The sequence below is a fragment of the Osmerus mordax genome, chromosome 9 (genome assembly GCF_038355195.1).
Source record: "Osmerus mordax isolate fOsmMor3 chromosome 9, fOsmMor3.pri, whole genome shotgun sequence".
NCBI classification, from domain to species: domain Eukaryota; kingdom Metazoa; phylum Chordata; class Actinopteri; order Osmeriformes; family Osmeridae; genus Osmerus; species Osmerus mordax.
In genome coordinates, this window is record NC_090058.1 from 3,463,892 (window position 1) to 3,487,707 (window position 23,816).

At 49.8% G+C, this 23,816-nt stretch overlaps 1 protein-coding gene across 7 annotated transcripts; it reads left to right on the top strand.

The window, feature by feature from the left end:
* The first annotated feature begins 80 nt into the window (after window positions 1-80).
* On the top strand, window positions 81-23,555 carry rcan3 (regulator of calcineurin 3). 7 transcript variants are annotated; one of them, XM_067242622.1, is made up of 6 exons: window positions 81-219; window positions 607-683; window positions 1,072-1,460; window positions 20,023-20,196; window positions 21,132-21,303; window positions 23,265-23,555. In XM_067242622.1, exons 3-6 carry the CDS (start codon window positions 1,257-1,259, stop codon window positions 23,417-23,419), a joined length of 705 nt encoding a protein of 234 aa, XP_067098723.1. In that variant the 5' UTR covers window positions 81-219; window positions 607-683; window positions 1,072-1,256; the 3' UTR covers window positions 23,420-23,555. The 7 variants fall into 7 exon arrangements, with proteins under 7 accessions (XP_067098723.1, XP_067098727.1, XP_067098724.1 ...); XM_067242626.1 differs by having other exon boundaries at window positions 1,122-1,460; XM_067242623.1 differs by lacking the exon at window positions 607-683.
* The last annotated feature ends 261 nt before the right edge of the window (window positions 23,556-23,816 follow it).

Sequence of the window (23,816 nt, forward strand, 5' to 3'; positions counted from 1 at the left end):
TTTATCATTGGCCTCACCCTGGTGTGACTGGCTATGTCGTAGACTGCGTCACATACTGTAGCATACAGTAGTCTAATGTAGTGACTGCATCTGAAGGAAACTTCAAAACCAATATTATTTTCTGAATATTCATACTAACCATCGTGCATGGTGAAAATAGTTAATTGTTCTTCGTAAAAATAAGATCCCACGCTGCAATTGTTTGTCTGTCTGACAATGGTAAGTATACTAAACAGTCAAATATATGTAGTTTGATAGTTTTCAAATACTGTACAGGCCTAATACTTAATCGTTTTGACATGAGAAACTCCTAAGGGTTCGTCTGATTTAGTGACGCCTCGATATCGTTTTGACATTAAGTGGAGAGTTTGTTGCCCTACGTGCGGCTCAGCTCAGCTCCGCAGATAAGCTTATTAATTTCCGTCTCTCGCTCTGATCTACCAACATCATGTTTTCATCGCTGTTAGCACAATACAATTATTGTATGTCGTCTATCATCTGTTATAGCCAAGACTAGACAGTGCAGGCTTTAGAATAGGGTGAGGCACTGACACATCGTAGCCTACTGTGTTTCATAGTCTTCATAATCATTATAATTGTTAACAGACTGTAGAGATCCTCAGGGAGGGATTGAGGGCTATACTGAATCTGTCTGCTGTCTGTGAACACTCATTAAGGTTTCTGTAAGTAACGTTACATTCTACCTTATAACATAAAGACAGCATATGTAAAGTCAATCAACCAAATTGTTGACAAGGAAGTTAACAGACACGTCGACCTTTCTCTACATTTGATACACAACATGTCGTGAAGGCCATAATAACCGATTATAACATTGTAAACATTGACGTGCCCATGCTGACTTTAGCGCCCGTTCCATCACGCGCCGCCAGGTGGCGCTAGAGAGAAGAGTCCCTGTGTGATGTTTACTGTAATACTCATGATCAGAGCCATAGAAAAAGACGTCCTGAACACTCACGAACCAAAAGAAAGTCACCTATTAAGGAAAGTATCACAGACTATCTTATCTTCAGACTGAGTTAAAACATCTGCTTGATCTGATTCTCCCAGATATCCTCGGTCCTCTTCCCTCTCTTTTCCTCTTCCCTTGCTGGTGCCAGCTGCTGTAACCCTAACCCTGCCCCCACCCCCAAGTCCTTGTGACTCCCCTGATATAGCCTCCCGTGACCCAGCCCCAGCCCCATCAGCCCCCTGCTTCCAGCTCCCGGCCCCCCTGTCCCCCTGCCAGCCTGGTGATGCTGCGGGAGGGGGTGAAGGCCTGGAGCAATGGCTCTGAAAAATACAGCAGCGACCCAGAGGAGGAGGAGGAGGAGGAAGAGATGCTGTTTGGGGAGGAGGAACACAAGGAGGCCCTGGAGATGATGGACGTGAGCGACTTGCCCACCGCTCTGTTCGCCTGCGGCGTCCACGAGGCCGTGTTTGAGGAGGAGCGACAGTGGGTGAGACAAGCGGAGAAGTCACTTCCTGTGTGTGTGTGTTTGTGTGTGTGTGTGAGCGCGAGATGTGGGTGTTCTCCAGATATGAGATATGGTATGCCCCCCCTCCACCCCATGACCCCTCCCTGCGCCCCCCCCCCCCCTCACACACACACACGCCCCCCCTCCTCGTGGTGACTGGCTGGCGTTTCTTTTAGCTCTGATGATGTGACTGAGTGTCACACCTTCATCTGCCACTCCAAAGGGGGAGAGATGGGCCCTGGTTTACTGGAGGAGGGAAGGCATAAACACTTCATTTTCTGCCCCTGTAATCCAATTACACCTCAGTGGCATCCATCCCTCCAGCTGGCAAGCTGAGCAACCTTCTCTCTTTCACTCTCACACTCCCTCACTCGCCCTATCTGTTTCCCTCTCTCACTGTTTCTTTCATCCTCTCTCACTCTCCCTCTCTATTCTCTCTCTCTCTCTCTCTCTCTCTCTCTCTCTCTCTCTCTCTCTCTCTCTCTCTCTCTCTCTCTCTCTCTTGCTCTCTCTCACTTATTCTCTCTACCTCTCTTTCTCTGTCTCTCTCCAGCCTTGTGTAATGGCGAGAGAGAAAGAGAGGCACTCTCTCTCACCATACCTCTCTCTCTTTACATCTATCTCCCTGTCTCCAAACATACCAATACTCTCATTACACAAGGCAAGGAGTCTAAAATTGGGATACAAATCCTTTTAAATGAATCACTCCTGCTTTGTGAGTTTTTCTGTTTGTACACCCATTGCTCCTAGCAGTAACTGAGCCCCCCCCCCCCCCTCCTGCCTCTCTCTCTCCTCCCTCTCCTTCATTTCTGAGTCCTGGCTTCATTAGGATTCTCTCTCTCTCTTTTAAGTGGAAATTCCGCCCCCTCACCCACCCTCAGTAACTGAATGTCAATGTGATTGTTCACTGTACAGTTCAATTGCTGCTCTAAAAATAAAACCCTCAACACTTATTTAAACTTTCAAAATCCAATCTAGGTTGTACACAGAGAAGGAACATGTCATTATCCTGATCAGTGAGTGTTTGGTTGCTCAATCACAAGCACCAAAGCATAGATTATTATGTATTGTATTTTTTACACATACCACTTTGGACCACAAATCTTTGGCTGGATTTTCTCAGCCCATGTTCATGTTGTATACATAAGTGTCATACATACCTGCCTGGCATTTCATACAGGCATATGTTCCCTCTTCCTTTGTTAAATCCGCTTTGGATTCCGCCTCAAGTCCTCAACTCAGGGAGAGAGGAAGAGAGAGGGAGAGAGAGAGAGAGAGAGAGAGAGAGAGAGAGACAGAGAAGGAGAGAGGGAGAGAGACAGAGAGAGGGAGAGAGACAGATAAGGAGAGAGGGAGATAGGGAGAGAGAGAGTGAGAGAGAAAGAGAGAGGGAGAGAGAAAGAGGATGAGAGAGGTAGAGAGGTAGAGAGACAGAGAGACAGAGAACAAAGTAACCTACATTCTAAAAACCAGTCAGAATCATGTCTCAGGGCCCTGGGCTTAGTCTCAACAATAACAGAACATCCCATAGACACACGGAACATCCATGCAAGGTTCTAGAAGGTTAAGAGTATTAGGTTGCCATGGAAAATCAGCTAGTTTGCTGTGCAGTGAGAGTCGCCGTGCACTGGGTTTTTAAATTATATATTTTATATCAGGAGCTTTTAGGAGCGAGACTGGGGGCGCTGCAAAAAGCTTTCTTCTCATCCGTCCTGCATTAGCGAACAACAGCAGCAACAACAAAACGAGTGACACACTTCTCTTTTATCTGTGGTGTATCGCTCTGCTGAGTATCTCCGAGTATCTCCGAGGCAGAGTAGAAATAGAAGACTCATACTCCTCCTTGATGCTGGAGGTCAGGCATTGGTCGTCCAGGCCTCTGTCCTCTCTGCCGGCAGGATAACGAGTGGTGTTTGCAGTGCTGCTCTCTCTGTAACTGCAATAAGAGCAGCTGAAAAATAACTTTAAAAAAACTGTGTGTTTCCTCGTAGTGCCTACAACAGCTAGGTTGAGATGGAAATTTGACTTGTGGACTGTTTTGGGACCAAAACGCTGACACCTAGGCCAAAGCAGGAATTCCCCAAGATGCGTTTTTGACTGAGGTCTGTCGCTGGTGTTTTTCTCCATCTACACCAGACCACCAGAGACTGAAGAGGAGGGGCTGTGTGTGTGTGACAAGAGGACCATCTATTTCTGGGTCTTTGTCCCCCGGGGAAACGTAAGGGAGCACACAGGGGGCTGAAGGTCACCCATGATGCATTGCAGAGTTTACCCGTCCCTCGGGCGGCCTGTGTGGTTGTGATAGTCTGGTTCTTGCTGGGAGCACTGAGCAGGAACAGTCCTGATCAGAGGACCTTCTCCTGGTCCCAGGATTACACTTAAGCAAGGTTACTGTAAGACGAGAGTATTTCCTTGAACAACCCTGCTACAGTGCTGTTGACCACTGGTACCTCAGGTTTAGAGACTGGGTTCTCTAACCCTGGCTACCCCAGGTACAGACTGGATTCTCTAACCCTGGCTACCCCAGGTACAGACTGGGTTTCTAACCCTGGCTACCCCAGGTTTAGAGACTGGATTCTCTAACCCTGGCTACCCCAGGTACAGACTGGGTTTCTAACCCTGGCTACCTCAGGTGTTCAGACTGGGTTTCTAACCCTCATACAGTTGTATGTAAATACGGAGGTCTTTAATTCACCACACTGTGGGGGAATCAGATGGACATGAATGATGTCAAAGGTGAACAGACACACTGTGCTCTCTATTATGTATAACAAGGATGTTTCATATTATGCTCCCTCCTCTGTCTGTCTGTCTCTCAGGTAGAATCAGACTGCACAATACTAGAAAAAGTGTAATTTACTGAACTTGTTATCCAGAGACAGACCACAGGAATGGTCCGATTTTATTGGCAGGTTTTGGCTATCAGACAGCTCCGATCATGGTGCATTAGACTTAAATAAAAGAGCTGAACCAGTCTAGAGGGATGAGGAAACAGTGTGATTAAATACTTGCCTTGGTCGACCAATCAACATGGTCGAACACGTTGATTGGTCCTCCATTTCTTGGAAGCCAAACATACCCAGATCCTGTTGTCATTGTCCTTTGGAGAGAAGGACTATTGACGGTATTTTAGAGCGGTTACTCTTATTTGTTTGGCTGCCAGTGAGTCTTTCTAAAAAGCAAAATTATGCATTAGTCTCCCTCACGATTTCTCTCTCTCCCCACCTAGTGCTATTTATTTATTCTACTGTTGCTTTTAATATCTTTATTTCACTCGTTTCATTTACCTATTTTCTTCTCTAATTTTGTTTTCCTCTCCCTCCTCTTCCTCTATAGAAATGTCTAATCTTAAAATGTCTCTGGTTTGGTAGGTACCTCTTAGTGTTAACAACCAGAGCAGGAGAGAGGGGAACACTCTATTCATTTCTCTGTCTCCACCCCTCTCTCCCCTCCTCTCCTTTTCTCTCTCTGTCAGTCTGCCTCAGACAATGTCACACTCTATCTTTCAGAACACTGTAACACTGTCAACGTTCTTTTGTGCTTGTGGATGCTTTTGGATTTTTGAATGCTTTCGTGAATGTGTTTGTGGATGCGTTTGGGAATGTGGATGTGTTTGTGTATGCGTGTGTGAATGTGTGTCTGTGTGTGTTTGTGTGCACGTGTTGATGTGGCCAGGCATGCATCGTTGTGTGTGTGTGTGTGTCTGTCTGACCATCTGAGCTGGTTTGAGGATGACCGGTGGAGCTGGGTGGTCATCTACTCGTGTGTACATAGATGGATCTCGTCTCCCTCTCTCACCTGCCTCTTCTCCATCCCTTCATCCTCCTCTTCTCCATCTCGACATCCTCCTCTTCTCCATCCCTTCATCCTCCTCTTCTCCATCCCTTCATTCTCCTCTTCTCCATCCCTTCATTCTCCTCTTCTCCATCCCTTCATCCTCCTCTTCTCCATCCCTTCATCCTCCTCTTCTCCATCCCTTCATCCTCCTCTTCTCCATCCCTTCATCCTCCTCTTCTCCATCCCTTCATCCTCCTTTTCACCATCCCTTCATCCTCCTCTTCTCCAGCCTGAACCATACTGGACTGTCATTAAATGGCTAATTTATCGACACACCATACATTTACTCTTCATGTCCGTAGAGGTATGCTGGAACTGCTGTCACTAAGTGTAAACAGTGAGATTGTCCGTTTCATTGAATGAATGTATATAAATGCTATTTTTTGAGTGCATGAATTGTGTATGAATGATGCGTTGTGCAGAAGCCATAAAAATCACGTGTGTGTGTGCGTCTCCGAGTGGAAGTTTACAAAATTGCCAGGCTTACCAAAGATTCAGCTAATTTATGGCATGCTCAGTTAAGAGAAGTCTGCATGTTTACATAAGCTTGGTGATGCCTAGAGTTCACTTGGTAAGGTTCCCCTTTCTGCTTGCAAGGAATGCTGAACATAGTATCATTTTATACAGAATAAAAGGTTGCATCCTTAATTTCTCTGACACGCCTCCTGGCCTGCTGTCCACTGCACCTGGTCAGCCTGGTCCTCTCCTCTCTGGCTCCCCCTGGCTCCCTGTTTGTTTATATAAATAGCTTGGCCTAGATTATGCCAGCTGCATTGGTGCCAGAGGCAGGGCTGGGCAGGGCTGGGCAAGGGTAGGCTGGGCTGGGCAGGGCTAAATGAGGCAGCATGGTGGGCAGAGGCCCGATGGTTGGAGGTGGGGGTGTAATTGTGCCTAGGGCTTGGTTCACGTTCCCCCCTCCTGCCCTTCCTTCCCTCCCCCCCCCTCAACCCACATCTGCTCCACAACAACAACAATCACACAACAAGCCAGTGACACATCTGCCCTCGTCTGATCTATCCCGCATTGTAACTGGCCTCATCCTGCTTGACATGTTTATGTGAGAACTCTGTATCATCTGGATGTGCTCTGGCTATGAATGAGTGTTTATGCCTGCCTGCCTGCCTGCTTGTGTGTGTGTGTGTGTGTGTGTGTATGCCTGTGTGTGTGGGTTCACAAGTGTGTTTGCGCACATGCGTACTTGGAAGACCAGCATGATGATCCACTGCCCTGATTTCCTGTGTTCCTCTGCAGAGCCCAGCTACGGAATACTAAGAGCCTGGTGCTCCCAGGGCTGGCTGCATCCATCCATCCTGCTGCTGTTTGATCGCCATGGTATCAGGGCTCCACGCTGACTTATTGGCTCACACAGCATGACTGCACAGAAAAGTGCATTTAACATCAAGAGGGTTGATTTTGCTTGTTGAGGGTTTATGTAGGTCCGCTCTCGTGAGCCTATGCTCTACAGCTTAGCACAGGATGTCGATGTGTTGACTCTGACTGTTTTAAACCGGGGCTCGTGGTCTTAACAATAGAACACAGTTGTAGCATAGCCCGAGCCCCTCCAATGTAACTACAGTTTGATTACTACTACAGATATTTATACTACTATACAGAATGGAAGGCCTACTCAAAGCTACTTTTGCGTTGCCAGACTTGCTCCGGAGCCTGTAATATCGTCCAGTTCAAATCGGCATGCACGCGTCTGTATTCATATCGCTCAATGTGCGTGCGTCTGATCATTGTCCTGTGGTTGTGTCATGGACTGTGGCGTGCAGATCGAAATTATAAATAGCCCTTCTCTGCCTTCAGCAGCCAGTATGACAGGAGCTTATGAGACTTATTTTCTTCGCTGACCAATAATTAAACTGAGCTGGCAGAGGGATAAGTGGTCATGCAGTCTTGACCGTTGGAAGTTTGGACCGATTGGATTTGCAGCTCGAGAACAATTTCACATCGCATCGTGAATATGAGACAGCGTTGAGCAGTTGTTGCGAATATGACACTAGGCCTACTGTATTTTGCCGTGGGTGCGCGGCCTCTGTAGTGATCATGTACTTGAGGAGCAGAGTGCACGTGGCCTAGCTCATGGAAGTTACTGTTTATGTAAATAGATCCTCCTCACGCTAATTAGCCACTCTGGGCCAGGTGTGAGTGGTTCAAAAAGATCTTTACAGTGCTGTGGTAGGTCCTCTCTTTCTTCCTGAAAGAACATTGAATAATGAACTCAATCATGGCTCAGAAAGACTGGAGTAGGAGTTCATAAATCAGTCAGGATTTTAGAGGGTAACATTTTGACCATCACGCGATGAAACACAACGCTGAGTAACGTCATATTATAGGATTTCACATATAGCTGCTGTAGGTCTATCTCTCTAAAATACTGATTTGTAACTGTTCATTCAGAAAATCATGTTCAGATATGTCCCCGTTGATTACTGCTGTATTGACAGGTGAAATAAGAGAATAATGGATTTATAGAAAATAATGAAAGCAGAGAGAACCGGACTGTTCATTCTGCAGTGCCCCGTGCACATACTGACGAACACAAGTGGATCGGGGTAAAAGAACCAATGGCGTTGCGCGAATGAACAAATGAGGGTGGTAATGACGTCAATGTTGTGCCAGGCCGCGCGCATCTTGGCGCGCTCGCGAATGTGACTGCTCTGCTCGCTCTGCACGGGAGCGCGGGCGCGTTGTGTTGAGAGAACGAAAGAGAGAGAGAGATAGAGAGAGAGAGAGAAAGAGAGGTTGCTGCTGCTGCATCACTTTCAATAGCGCACTAGTGCAGTCAGTGAGGACAGGACACGACAGCTCCTCGTCCCAAACCCGTTCATTGGAGTTGTAATAACCTGCATCTTTTGTGAAGACGATCAGTGTAGAGCAACGAAAGAATTTATTTTATCAATCTTTCTCTCAGCTACGAAAGGGAATGCCATCAATAAATATGAAACTGGAGATGGTAACCATCATCGCCTGCGAAGTAGACACCGAAGTGTTTACATCCGACAAAATGCAGGTATAGTTTGACTAAACCGCACGTTTAATAATTACATTTTGCCCCCCTATGTCAGATGTTTGTGAGCCGAAGTCGTTCTCTCACTGCATGTCCTGAAAGTGCATGTATTGTTGACCTACAACGCAGCCCCATTGAGAGGAGACATTTTTATCAATGAAACCGCAGTTCATTAAGATGCATGTCTTATGCGCATGGTCGACCCCAGTGCCATGATTTTATCTGACTGACGTTTGTTGGATTGCAGAAGTGGGGGGTACGGGAGGGGGAGAGGGGGGTAGTCTGCATGCAGCAGACTTCCACTGCATGCGGTATTCATCTCTTATGTGCCAGCACGGACCCGTTTTCGTGCGCAAATTACATACGTAAATGTAAAGGGGAGGGGATTGCGGGATAAGATGGTCCATGCTGAAACACACAAAGTGTTAGGGAAGCATAGACGCAGTGAGGGGCTGTCTCCTCTCTGCTCCTCTCCTCCTTCTCCACCTCCCCATCTCGGCAATGCAGGTACCCGATTTCAAGGCTCGGATCTGTGTGAGCGGCGTGCGCACCATCTAACGCGTTAGCAGAGTGGTTATTTCGAAAGTCACGCAGATGGTCCCAGAGCCTATTAACCTTTTACAAAAATTAATTGGCAGAACATTTTCTCCCTGCCGACTGGCTGTCTGTCATTATGGAGGAAAGAGAAAGAGAGAGAGCGAGGGAGAGTGACAGAGAGCCATCGATTAATCCACTTTATGTTCAAAATGAGCAGCCATCTCAAATAACTTTTTCACAATCTTCTTCTTCATGTGTCCAACATATCTTCTTCTTCATGTTTCCATCACATCTTCTCATGCAAATTTAAACATCCCTATACAACCAGAAAACAGCCACCTCAACCAGCCCATAATCTTCTCTAACCTCAACCAGCCCATAATCTTCTCTAACCTTAACCAACCCATAAGCTTCCCTAACTAGCCCATAAGCTTCGCTCAAACAACTCTGTAACCACCCCAAACTACCCTATAAATACCTTGAACAATTCACTCCATAACCACCCTTAACTAACCCAACTATCCCTGTAACCACACATAGCCATGCTTAACTACCCCATAACCAACTCTAACCACTAACAACGTTTGTAATATCTCCATGAGACAATAAGCACCTATAAATAACCCATAAGCACCCATAACGACACCATAACGATTCATAAACTCACCTAACTACCCGTAACTACCGAATAACCACTACCAACCCAGAATCACCCCAAACCATCTCATACCCACCCCATGTCCACCCATAACCACCCCTAACCACCCCTAACCATTAACAACCTCATCCCCCAACCCACCTCAACCAACCTATAGCCACTCCATAACTTCCCCAGGGCTGAGTTGGGACGGGAGAGTTGCACTGTGTCGCGGCCTGAAACAAGTTGTGGTGAGGGGGGTGAGGGAGTCGGGTGGGCACGGGGCCACGCAGAGCTGAGAGGGTTGAGTGTGTTGACTTTGGGATGGCACAAAAAGCAGGACTAATCCTGGTTTCTGGCACAGACCGGGGACAGGGAGGGGGAGGGATTAGAGCACGTGGGGAGGGTTCTGATTGAGCTCCGTCAGCTGCCAGCTTGTGTCTGTTTTCCTCGGCTGGTTCAGGAAGGGTCAACTCATCTGATTGTATTAATATCTCAGAATCAGACCACCACAACATAATCTCATCTCCTACCTCTGGGATCTGGGTGAACTGATTAGACTGGGGTGACTACTTTGTGTTTGTGTTTTCGTGTGTGTGTGTGTGTGTGATGGTACTGGGCATAGATTCTGTGATAGATGCAGTTTTGTTGTATACTCATCCGTCACGCTTGTACTTTGCCAAACATGGATCAATGTAGGAAACCTTTCTCCAGTTCTGGTGTGCCAATTTCTGGAGCAAAGTTTGAAACCCAAACGCCTACAGGAAATGGTTTCCGCACGCTCCAGATGGGCAGTGTGGTGAGTGGATGTTGATGAGAGATGATAAAGGCCGGTTCAGGACCTTGCTTGGAAGGGATTCTGGGTGAATGTAGTTTGGGATGGAGGGGAATGGGGTTCCAGGTTTCAGTAAAAAGCCTTTGTGCATACCGAGCATTTAGAGATGTGTGCTTTCAGTCAGCCAGGCTGATGCAGGTCTCCCACTCAGTACGAACCAGTTTTAATGTAAACCTGGGATGGCGATGGATATATTAGTGTGTGTGTGTGTGTGTGTGTGAGGTCATAGAGTGATTATCTACAGAAAGAGAGAGCATCATCAGCAGATTGTATGTCAAGGTCATTCAGGAGCACTGCAGAGAGCAGGTATGACACACATGTACAGTATATGTACACACACATACACAAACATAGCTATTTTCACACAGTTCAAATGCTACACACATACATACTGGACACGAGTACAGCACAGCACAGCACTGTAGTACACAAACACAAACATAAAGTAGTGGCACACACATTACTACACATCAGCTCCCACCACGGCAGTGAGTCAGCAGACAGACAGCTCTCTGTCAGCAAACACCTTCACCAACATCACTTGACTTTAGCATCAGCATGTCTCTCTTTCTAGCTCTGTCTGTCTCTCTGTCTCTGTCTGTCTGTCTGTCTGTCTCTCTCTCTCTCTCTCTCTCTCTCTCTCTCTCTCTCTCTCTCTCTCTCTCTCTCTCTCTCTCTCTCTCTCTCTCTCTGTTCTGAACTACCTCCAAAACCAGTCTTTTCACCAGCTTTAAAGGCTGATTCAGAATTGAAGCTCTGTCTACCCCTAGCTAGATGACTTCTCCTTCTTGTCCTCGTCGTTAGGGCCACACCTGTGCAGACAGGCAGGTCCTGTGCCCGGGGCCCTGCTCTACAGCCCCGCAACATCCCCTTCTGGGCTTGTGAGGCTGTGGAGATCCAGCGTGTGGTTCCGTCAGTTGAAGGTAGCGCAGAGAGAGAGGGAGAGAAGGGAATAGGGGACAGGATCGGGTTCTGTACAGGTAGGTAACCTGATCCCTACTAGCAGGTGGAGTGGCCCAGGGCCTGGGTCTCTGATACGGAGCAGGGGGCTCAGGTGTACCTCCTCCCCCACTCAGGAGACAGGGCAGGCGGGGACGGATGGTAACCCTAGCGAGGGGCCGGGGCTCAGGTGTCTCCTAAATGTTAGGACAACGTCCGCCAACGACGCCGTCTTCTCCTGCTACTGTTGTTGCTCGGGGTGTTTGGTGACAGTTAATAGGACGACGGCGAGAGGAGAGGAGGGCTGGGAGAGAGGAGAGAGAGAGGGGAGGGGAAGAGAGGAGAGGGAGTACTGGAAGAAGAGAGAGAGAGAGGGGACCTGGAGAGAGGAGAGGGGTAGAGCATGAAGGGGGGAGAGAGTTCTGGAAGAGAGGAGAGAGAGAGGGGAGTGGAAGAGAGGAGAGGGAGTACTGGAAGAAGAGAGAGAGAGGGGACCTGGAGAGAGGAGAGGGAGAGGAGAGGGGTAGAGCAGGAAGGGGGGAGAGAGTTCTGGAAGAGAAGAGAGAGAGGACTGGAACAGAGAGAGAGAGCTGGATGAGAAGAGAGGACAGGAAGAGCAATGCGAAGGTTGAAAGGAGGGCCACAATAGAGGGGGAGGAGATGAGAGGGTATGGAGAAGAGGAAGGGAGGAGGGGATGAGGGCTAGACTTGAGGTCAAGAGCCAAGGAAAACAGGAAGGGAGGAGGGCTAGATGAGAAGAGGAAAGTAAAAGAGGAGAGTTTCAGGAGAGGAGGCAGGCTTGAGGAGAGGTGGAAGAAAGGAGAGGGAGAGAGGGAGAGAGGGAAACCAGAAGCTGTAGCTGTGTAAGGTGAGAGAACCTCACCACACCTCACAGTCACTTTATGTAATACTGTATATAGCGTGGCAGTTAGGATTACGTTTGCTGTGGAGGGTGTGTGTGTGCGTACTTGTGTGTGTTACTGTGTCTGCTCTGTATGCATGTTGTTGACTGAAGATGGTGATGATGGCGGAGAGTTATCCTATGAATGCTGTGACCCCCAGGGGATGGCCAGACAGGTCAATATTCTCCTCACTGACCCATCGATCCATCCTAGTCAGAACAACACCCCAGCCTATAGCCTACGCTATAGGCTGGGGTGTTGTTCTGACTAGGAATCTGCCCATCCCAGCCAGACTAGCCCGCCCAAGCCCTAGCCCAGGCCCTAGCCCAGGCCCTAGCCCAGGCCAAGCCCTAGCCCAGGCCAAGCCCTTCTCTACCTCACCCTGCCTGGTTGGGCTGGACTCAGCTAGTCTGCGCTCTGGGGCATACAGTAGTAGAGACTAGGTCTCCTGCAATTTTTCTGGGAGTTTTTCCTTGTCTTCCTTGAAGGTTTAGGTTGGTTGAGGGGAAGTTTTCTATGGGCATAGGTGAAGCCCTCTGTGACATGCTTGCGTGTAAAAAGGGCTATACAAATACATTTTGATTTGACTAGGCTGGGCTAGGCTAGTCTGGGCTCTGGGGAATACAGTAGTATAGAAGGCTTGGCTGGTCCTGACCAGTGCAGCTGAATCAACTTGGTCTGGACTAGACATGTAATGGCTATATTTGTTGTCAAGATAATGAAGGGCTACAGGCTGTATGTCACTGGCAGTAGCTGGAGGCTGTCAGTTGTTCACAGGAAGCAGAAGCCACCAGGAACAGGATGTCCAGGATGCATGACGCCCCACTGATCCAGGGGCCCAGTACCCGGGCTGAGGTGTGCTGACCTGGGCCACACTGACAGACACATCCAAGGACACCAGCAGTCTGGGGGGGGGGGGGGGGGGGGGCGGGACGTGCTCACTCAGGACTGTCACTACTTGTTATGATTGGGTGTTTACTGCTTACACACACACACATACACCCACACACACACGCATGCACACACACACACCCACCCACACACACAAATACACTGTTGTTTCCCAGACAGTGAGTCAGGGTACTGTAGGAGTGATTATATGATTGTGTGAAGCTGTTTCCAGTCCAAACAGTCCTGGCTGAGACTCTCTCAGAAAATCTGGTGTGTCAGCTAGGATAGGACAGACAGACAGGCAGGCAGCAGGCAAGCAGGCAAGCAGGCAAGCAGGCAAGCAGGCAGACAGGCAGACAGACAGACAGACAGACAGACAGACAGACAGGCAGGCAGGCAGGCAGGCAGGCAGGCAGGCAGCTAGTATAGGGCAGACAAAAAGACAGGAAGGCAGACAGCTAGTATAGGACAGACAGACAGGCAGATCTTTTAAATGCAGATTATGCAACGCTACTGTGAACAAATAGGATCACAGAGCACTCTGCCTCACAGACTGGATCTCCTAGTATCTATAGGGGTGTGTGTCTGTGTTATGGTTTGTGTGGTGCTTTCATCAAACCCATAGAAAGGATCAAGGGTGTGTGTTTTCCCCCCTGCTGATAGCAAAGCACTCGAGCTCACATGTTCCTTCATCAGTTCTTTGTGGTGCGCAGATCTGAAGCATATTCGAGTGCAGGTGTGTTGTACACAAACAATGTTTGTAAAACTGTTAATTAAACTGCTGCAGCATCGCTGGGTGTACACAGACAGAATACTGTCCTGGTATTTCACTGTATCCTGCTGGGGCTGTGTGTGTGTGTGTGCTCAGTTAGAAGTGCAGGATGACCCTGAGCTTGTTAATAATCACTGAGCTCTACGATAAACTAAACTAATATAATCCTTCTTTTACATAACAGGGACACTTAGCAGAAGCTTGTCGTGTTTTTACCTCAACCTCTCAAACACCATCGACTGATCTTCTCTCCCTATCCTCTCCTCTCCATCCCTCTCATCTCCCACACCTCCTCTCTCTCCACAAACCCCTTCCTCTCGCAGAACCCCCTCCCTCTCCCTGCCCCTATCTCCCCTAAAGGACAGAGGCTAAACCACAGAGACTAATTCCTGTGAAACATGTTGATAAATACAGTCGTGTGTTTTCAGGTGTATGCGTGTGTGTGTGTGCCTGTGTGTGTATGTCTGTGTGTGTGTGCTTATTTGGCGTTTCTCATCTAATCGTTTCCTGTCTCCGAGGCCCGGGCGGCTGGGGCGTGAGTCAGAGCTTTAGCGGTGTCCCGTCGTCACGGCGATGACATCATTTCCATTACCGTCAGGAAAATGAACGCCTCATTACCCAGAAGGCAATCTGCTGAAAGATGACCGCGCGGCGTGACTGTTAGCCTGGCTCTCCTCTGTCTCTGTTTATCCTTCCTCCCTGCGGGCTGTTATATAAAGGTGACACACAGGGACTGAGCAGTGCAGTAACAGGATCCACTAGCCTAGCGGTGGCTAGGGAAGTAGCTAATTCACTTCCTGTTGTAGCGAATGTACACCTGTGTTTCCAGGGGCTCCAGGGAGAGATACGGTGTGATTGGATACAGTTTGTTCTTCTCTAACCCTTCATTTGCCATCCTTCACCAATGAGAGCCAGGGTGTGTGTGTGTGTGTGTGTGTTATAGACTCGTCTTTCTTACTAGTCTTTCTTGACAGGCTTTCCACTGTCCTTCAAAAATGATTGGATTTTGAATGCTGTACCTGTCACATCATTTTACACACACGCACGCGTACACATGCGTTCACGCACACAGAAAGGCCACAACAGGAAGCACGGGCGACGGCTGATAAGCAGGGCCGCTTGTCAACGTGTGTAACCAGACCCTCCCTCCTCTTCCTCCTCCTCCTCCTCCTCCTCCTCCATCAGGATTTCCGCCCATGAAAAAGGACATGAATTAGTGATGTGCCACGGGTGCTTAGGTTACAACGTAAACACAGTGTTTGAGTGGACGGGAGTACATTGGAGTAAATACAAACTGTTTCCTTTTACCTTCTGCCTCCCCCAATCCCAGCTCTCCCTGCTCCCGTCAAGGAGGGTCCCGCCCCCAACCAGGGATGGAGTCTGATGTGTTTCACTACTCATAACAGCAGGTCTGGGTCCGTTTGGCAAACATCGAGACCATAATCGCTATAGCACCTTTAGGCTACAGCTAACACGCCAACGAACCTAAATACGACTTCAAACAGGAAGGTGTGTCAGGTGGACTCCCACACGGAGGCACCAGCTGTATATGAAATGATATACAGCTCATGTTTATTATATTTGAGGAATATATTCCCTTCCTGTTAGGTGAAACGTTTCAGTTAGGTCATTTAGTCATTTAAGTGATTGTCTGACGCTTCATCTCAGAGGGAGCACGTAATTCAGGCAGAAACAATTCAACCAATCACTAAGCAAAATTTAATACATTCAAGTATTAAGTCACAAGAATCACTTAGTCTTTCGCCAGTGCTGTCTTAAAGCTATTTCTGTCCGGGTGGCCCAGGGTCTGGTGGCTGAGTGGTGCTCATGGAAAATTCACTGTGTGAAGCTGGAGGCTTAGAGACTGTCCTGATGAAACAGGCTTTGTTGTTGCTCAGTCGCTGATCACACCAACAGAACATGATCTGGTGGAACAGCCACACCTGGAGAAAAAGACTTGCTCTTTTAGAATCACGTCGAAATCTCGGAAGCATTGACCATGTGGGCGTTGGGGAGTGGGGGGGGGGGGATTTTGGATGGGTATAGCTCAGTGGTTAGAGTGTATTACTGCAGAACATAAGGTTGAAGGTGCAAATCCTCCTCTGTACGTGGCTTTGTATTTAAGAGTCTGCCAAATGAATGTATCACTATAATATATATTACAATTCATACAATTGTGATTATATCACAATATAACATTGGAACGCAACGGAACTGTAGACCACTGTTCAATTATGCCGCCATGATGTAATCATGATCTCACTTTACCCCACTAACTCCAGAGCAGAAGCATGTGTAACAGAAGGTAGTTAGTTTGTTGTTGTTTTTCTCAGAGCGCCCACTCCATCCTGACGACACACACAGTGTGTCCTTACCGCTCTCGTATCCCTTTCTTCACACACACACACACACACACACACACACACACACACACACACACACACACACACACACACACACACACACACACACACTCACACACACACACACACACTCTCACACACACACACACACACACACACACACACTCACTCACTCACTCACACACACACACACACACACACACACACACACACACACACACACACACTCACACACACACACACACACACACAGGTCGTACACCACCGTGTCTCTGTCGTCCAGGTAGGCAGGGTGGGTGTGACGTAGCGTTACTCCTCACTCCTAACAACCACCTTCGCTGTATTACGATGTCAGTCACAACTTGCCCACGCTCCCTCCAAAAGATTGAAAATAACGAAATCAATCCAACAATCAACCAGCCAGTCTGTTCAGCAATCCATACATCTATCTTTCCATCAAAATAAAATTTGAGAGAAACTTGAATGACACATTTATAATATTAGCATCATCCGTCTGGGCCCATGGAGGATGATGAAGGCAGGTTCTCCACCTTGATGGATGATGATGAGTTGTTAGGTCGGCTCTGTGTGACTGGCTGTGTGGCTGGCTGGCTGTGTGACTGGCTGTGCGGCCGGCTGGCTGTGTGACTGGCTGGCTGTGCGGCTGGCTGGCTGTGTGACTGGCTGTATGACTGGCTGTGTGACTGGCTGTGTGACTGGCTGTGTGACTGGCTGTGTGACTGGCTGTGTGACTGGCTGGCTGTGCGGCTGGCTGTGTGACTGGCTGAGTGACTGGCTGGCTGTGTGACTGGCTGTGCGGCTGGCTGGCAGTGTGACTGGCTGGCTGTGTGACTGGCTGTGTGACTGGCTGGCTGGCTGTGTGACTGGCTGGCTGTGTGACTGGCTGGCTGTGTGACTGGCTGGCTGGCTGTGTGACTGACTGGCTGTGTGACTGGCTGTGTGACTGGCTGGCTGGCTGTGTGACTGGCTGGCTGTGTGACTGGCTGGCTGTGTGACTGGCTGTGTGACTGGCTGGCTGGCTGTGTGACTGGCTGGCTGTGTGACTGGCTGGCTGTGTGACTGGCTGTGTGACTGGCTGGCTGTGTGACTGGTTGTGTGACTGGCTGGCTGGCTGTGTGGCTGTCTGTGCGGTAGGTTGTGGTTGTTGATGAGGTGTGTGTGTGCGGCAGACCTGAGAAGCCCATGGCAGGGCCAGACTGCCTTGATTGGGCGAGGGAATCAGCTGCTGCCGGTGCACTCTGGGTCACACTCAAGAGTCTGTCAGCTGAATCGCACGATGAAACGATGCTAATCTGGTGCCTTCATCCATTTATACTTTCAAAGTTTGACTACACACTTTGGAGCATGGAACTAGTCTGTCAAGTGTGGAATGATAAATCCAAACTATGTGCACACAGAGATTCAAGTTCCTGGGAGAAGTTATTATGAAGCAAGGTCCTGTCGGCTTGTTCTAGCAAACATACCGTTTCGTATGGGAGCAGAGGAAAACTAGGTAGCTCTTGATTTGAAGCCTTTATTCCTGCAGTCTGCCAACCTTGTAGGATCACCTGAGCCTCGCCTGCAGGAAGGATGGGGGGAGGAAAGGAGGTAGGGAGGGAGGTGAGGGGGGAGGGGAGGAAGGAGAGGAGGGACGGAAGGAAGAGGGGGAGGGTTGGTGGAAGCAGCTTATTCACTTTCTGCAGCTTACCCTCTTCCACTGTAGCAGCTGGGTAATCTGACCCTCTCTTTATCTGACTCCTAATCTGGGACACCCAAACCGTCACACACCTGGAACCAGACAGACAGACAGGCATGCAGGCAGACAGGAAAACAGACAGACAGGCAGGCAGACCTGTCAAAGAAAGCCTTGTTTAATGGCCTTCATCCCTCCTTTCTTTTCACTTGGGCAAGAATTAAGGGAGGAAGGGAATGGAGCAGAAGAATAGTGTTCCTGATTGCTGTGTCTTTGGTGACTGCAGGGGACCAGACATGTATCGACCAGCTAGCCTCCTCCTACTCCTCTAGGCCTCCAACTGATAGCACTGATTGAATTCACAGCTGGGTTTGTCACTCTGCCCAGAGAGCAAAGGAGAGATAGGGAGAGAAGGAGGAAGAAGGAGGGAGAGAGAGTGAAGGAGAGAGAGAGAGAAGGAGGGAGAGAGAGAAGGAGAGAGAGAGGGGGGAGAGAGAGAGGGGGAGAGGAGAGAGAAGGAGGGAGAGAAGGAGAAAGAAGGAGGGAGAGAAGGAAAGAGAAGGAGGGCGAGAGAGAGAAGGAGAGAGAGAGAGAGAGAGAGAGAGAGAGAGAGAGAGAGAGAGAGAGAGAGAGGGAGAGAGAATGAGAGCGAAGGAGGGAGAGAAAGGGAAAGAAGGAGAGAGAAGGAGAGCGAGAAGGAGGGAGAGAGAGAGAGAGAGAGAGAGAGGGGGAGAGGAGAGAGAAGGAAGGAAGGAGAGAAGGAGAAAGAAGAAGGGAGAGAGAGAAGGAGAGAGAGAGAGAAGGAGGGAGAGAGAGAAGGAGAGAGAAAGAGAAAGAGGGGAGCAGAGGAATAAGCAGAAGGACAGAGAGGGAAGCAGAAACGTAAGACAGCAGATGGACATACAGAGGAACAAAGAAGGAGAGAGAGAGACGGAAGAAAGACGCAAAGATAGCATCAAGACTACATGAGAATGGAGAAGTGGAAATCAAATTTAGACCAGAAGAAGCCAGCCATGTTAGGCCCACTGGCATAGAAGCCTGTCTCAGTGTCACACAACCTCCATCGATGTCAGCAAAACCCTCCAGACACAGGATCTCAGGACATCCCTACGGGATAACAGGAGAGAGTTTATACACAGAGGCTGGACCTGCACCTGAAAATCATCCATGTGATCCAGGAGGGCCTCATACAGCAGATGGTCCAGAGAGCAGATGTCCCATCAGAGTTACTGTAGAGGACAGGTGCTATCAGGAGCAGCTATGACATGTGACACCCCTGCCGTCCATATAAAGGAGACCGTGTAAGATAGCCGGCGGCTGAATGATTAATACTGTCTTGTCACCTACTGTTAACCCCGATTCAAGGTCCAATATATACTGTGTGTGTGTGTGTATGTCTGTGTGTGTGTGTGTGTGTATGTCTGTGTGTGTATGTCTGTGTGTGTATGCGTGGGTGTGTTCGCACTGGTTTGTGAATAGGTTAGGGGTCTGCTTGCAGCCTCGTTGTAGCGGGTCTATAAAGGACAAATTCTACTGTTCTACTGAATGTGTGTTCACTGAACCTTGTCCAGGCCTGAGTAATTCAGTTGCAAATTGTTACTTTTATCTCTATGCTTATTACATAATTGGATTCAGCCTATGGTCTGCACATGTCTGTGTCAACAACCGTCTCGGAGGAGGGGATCGCTTACTGAATTTCCCCTTCAAAGTTTTCTTCCATTTTTCCTGTTTCTGAGATTCTGTGAGTTTTCCCTTGTCGTCATTGAGGGTTTAGGCTGGTTTTAAGCTCCTGTCTATGGGCATATTTGAAGCACTCTGCAAAAGCCCTTTTACAAGCCCCTTGCTCGTAAAAAGGGCCACACAAATAAAACTCGACTGGATTTAACTAATTGATGATCACTAGGGCGGGGGAAAAAATCAATTCACATTTGAATTGCAATTCAGTCTTCTAGCAATTCAAGTCGAATAAAAAATGTAAAAAACGATAAATAAAGAAAAATTGTGATGTAAATTTATTTGTTATTTTTTTATGAAAAAATGTTTAGAAAAAAAATCGTGAATTGATTTTTAATCGGGTTTGATGATCCCAGGTTTGACCTTCAACTTCTTGTCTCTGTGTCTCCAGGAGCGTTTCGAGGCGTTGTTCAGGGTCTACGACGAGCAGATCTCTTTCCAGATGTTCAGGAGTTTCAGGAGGGTGCGCATCAGCTTCAGCACGCCGGAGGCCGCAGCACGCGCTCGCATCGAGCTGCACGAGACCGAGTTCAACGGCAATCAGCTCAAACTCTACTTCGCCCAGGTGAGAGCTGGAGGGCTGGCTGGGTCAGGGGGGGGGGGATCTGGCTGGGTCAGGGGGGGGGGGGGGGGGTCTGGCTGGGTCAGGGGGGGGGGGGGTCTGGCTGGGTCAGGGGGGGGGGTCTGGCTGGGTCAGGGGGGGGGGGTCTGGCTGGGTCGGGGGGGGGGGGTCGGGCTGGGTCAGGGGGGGGGGGGGTCTGGCTGGGTCAAGGGGGGGGGGGTCTGGCTGGTCTCGGGCGGGGGGTCAAGCAGGTCAGCAGGACCTGGACATGGGGAAGGAAAGCCAGGGTAGTTCTACATACAGTAGTCTGCTAAATGCTGCTAAACGCTGCTAAATGACTAAATGTAGTCACACAGTGTGTTCTCTGAGAGCAGAATTACGTGCCGCACATTCACACACTCACATTGATAGTCGATCTGCGTGCTCACAGCCCTCAGTACCAGCTGTCTAACACACACACGTGATCTATTTCTGAACCAATAGCTCCTTCTTGTTCCTCTGTAATACTGTAACACTGAGATTCTTATGAGCCTGTATTTTGATCTCATGATCATATATTTGAGTGTGTGTATGCTTCCATTTTATTTTGCCATTGTGTGTGTGTGTCAGACTATGGGTTGTGTGAGTCTGTGAGTCTGTGTGTGTGTGTGTGTGTTTGTTTGTTTATGCTGGTTACTGCATGTTCTGGCACAGCAGGTAAGCCCAGTGTGTGTTCCAGAGGGGACAAGCTGTTTGTGTCATCTGCAGTACTTAGTGCAGTGCTCATGAGAGACAGCACCATGCCCTTCCCTACCTACAGTACTGCTAGGCTGTACACCAGAGGCCGACCGTACTAACCCCTCCACTCTCTTTTCTCTCCCCGTCTCTCTCTCTCTCTCTTGTTTCCGCTCTCTGTCTCCCCCTCCCCCTCGCTTCCTCCCCATCTCTTCCTCCCTCAGGTCCAGAACACTGGGGAGGATGTAGACAAGTCGTACCTGGCCCCTCCCCAGCCTGTCAAACAGTTCCTGATCTCGCCGCCCGCCTCTCCGCCCGTGGGGTGGAGCCAGAGTGAGGACGCCACGCCCGTCATCAACTACGACCTGCTGTGTGCTGTGGCCAAGCTGGGGCCAGGTGGGCACACACACACACACGCACACACACACACACACACAGACAGGTCGTGTGGTTAGTGTGGTTGTGGGTCTGGATGTCCTGTGTAAGAGTATAGCCTTCCTCCTAGTGGTGCTGGAGTGCAGGAGTGATCTCTCCCAGCTAAGGAACACAGGACAGACAGTCCAGACAGGGCTGTAGTATCTGTACTCAGACTGCAGTAACCTTTACAAATGTCAACCAGCTCCACATCAAGCTGGGTCGGGGCTGGGGCTGGGGCTGGAGCTGAGGTTGGGGCTGGGGCTGGGTCTTGGTCGGGGCTGAGGTTGGGGCTGAGGTTGGGGCTGGGGCTGGGGTTGGCATTGGGGCTGAGGTTGGGGCTGGGGCTGGGCCTTGGTTGGGGCTGGGGCCTTGGTTGGGGCTGGGGCTGGGCCTTGGTCGGGGCTGGGGCTGGAGCTGAGGTTGGGGCTGGGTCTGGGTCGGGGCTGGGGCTGGAGCTGAGGTTGGGGCTGGGGCTGGGTCTTGGTCGGGGCTGAGGTTGGGGCTGGGTCGGGGCTGGGGATGGAGTTGAGGTTGGGGCTGGGTCGGGGCTGGGGCTGGAGCTGAGGTTGGGGCTGAGGTTGGGGCTGGGGTTGAGGTTGGGGCTGAGGTTGGGGCTGGGTCTTGGTCGGGGCTGAGGTTGGGGTTTGGGCTGAGGTTGAGGCTGAGGTTGAGGTTAGGGCTGGGGCTGGGGCTGAGGTTGAGGTTAGGGCTGAGGCTGAGGCTGAGGTTGAGGTTAGGGCTGGAGCTGGGGTATTGCCCTGGTATTGTCTTTCTGCCTTTCAGCTTTACTTGACCTGAATCATCTTTACTGTGTGGAAATTCTGGAAGATGGATCGAAGGCTAAAACATTTCATTTGGCCTCTACAATTAGAGGCGGCTTTCATCTTGTTCTCCTCCTCCCCTCACCGCCCCCCGCCCCACCCAACATGAAGCATCATAGAAAACATTCTAAACATGATTCACAACAACACACTCCTGCTCAACCCTGCCCTGTCTTGTTCTACTGTTACCATGGAAACAGGAGGCCTCAGGGAAACTGGCTTTTTTTTTCCGGGTCGCTCAGACTCGTGGCTTTTTGGCGCCCTCGTCTGGCTACCATTAGCTAAGGACTTACCCCCACCGGGAACAGCCCTGTCTGTCTGTCTGTCTGGCAGACAGACAGACAGACAGACAGACAGACAGACAGACAGACAGACAGACAGCAGAGTGTAGTATGGGAAATATCTTATCAACCCTGCCTAGCCTGTCTGGTCGCCACGGCAACCCTGATACAATCAGTGTGCGTATATTCTCTCACTGTGTCTCTCTCGGGGCGCGAGTGGCATTGTGTTACCGAATCCTCTGAGAACAAGATGGAAGATTGCATATCTTGTTCCGTGTATCTTGGGTTTTTATCTGTAATAAATGTAATATTTATTATTTAAATGTAATATTTATTTCCAGCCAGTGGAATGTGTTGAATGCTGTGGTATCGTAGCAAACGGACATTAGTCCTGACATCTGGACCTCAACACTACTGACATTGTTTACACGCACAGATATTTTCTCTGTGTCAAAGCCAGTATGCTGACATGAGTTAGTGTCTGTCTGTATTAACCAATCAGTCCAGCACATGCCGAGAGGGGGGCGAGGGAGGAAAGGGCAGCTGAGGGAGAGGGGCAGGAGAGAGGGAGGTAGATGGATGGATGGACAGCTCTGATGTGTCATAGTACTGATCAACAATGTTTCTATCTTCTGCTACCCCATCTCTCCTCCTCCCTATCTGTCTCTTCCTTCACTACCTCTCTCCTCTCCTCCTCTCCTCCTCCCCCCCTCCCTCCCTCCCTCTTGTCCTCCCTCCCCCTCCCCTCCCTCCCTCCCTCCCCCCCCCCCTCCTGTCCTCCCCGTCTCCCTCCATCCCCCCTCCCCCCCTCCCTCCCTCCCTCCCTCCCTGTCTCCAGGTGATAAGTATGAGCTCCACGCGGGGACAGAGTCCACCCCCAGCGTGGTGGTCCACGTGTGTGACAGCGAGGCCGAGGAGGAGGACGAGGCGCGGCCCAAGCAGAAGATCGTCCAGACAAGACGCCCCGACGGACCGCCCACCGTCCTCAACTAGAGGACCCCCGCCCCACACTCTCCCCCCCCGCAACGCACCTTACCCACGATGCACCAGCCCCTCTCTCAACGTGTCTCTGGGATTCCAGAGGAACCACGACGACGCCCCTCATTTCAGTTCAACTATAAACAAACCGACGAACGAACATTGCTGCGGGTGTTTGTGGAGCATGGTGACGACGGAATGAGGAGGCCTGATTGGATGAGAGTCACACACACACTCATCACACTGGACGGACAGGGGTGGGGGGGGGCATCTGCCGGCCTACCCTCCCTCCCCGTCCTCCCTCTGCACCCCCCCCTCTCCCTCACCCTGAGGCAGCGCTGGGCCAGCTCCACCTGACTTTAACACAGGCACCTGCTGTCCCCTGGCCTCCTGCTCACCTGTCATTCACTCG

Coding starts and splice junctions, on each gene's coding strand:
- rcan3 (XM_067242621.1), top strand. Junction 1,461..20,022: donor TTGAGGAGGAGCGACAGTGG/GTGAGACAAGCG, acceptor CTGTGTCTCCAG/GAGCGTTTCGAGGCGTTGTT. Junction 21,304..23,264: donor TGTGGCCAAGCTGGGGCCAG/GTGGGCACACAC, acceptor CCCTGTCTCCAG/GTGATAAGTATGAGCTCCAC.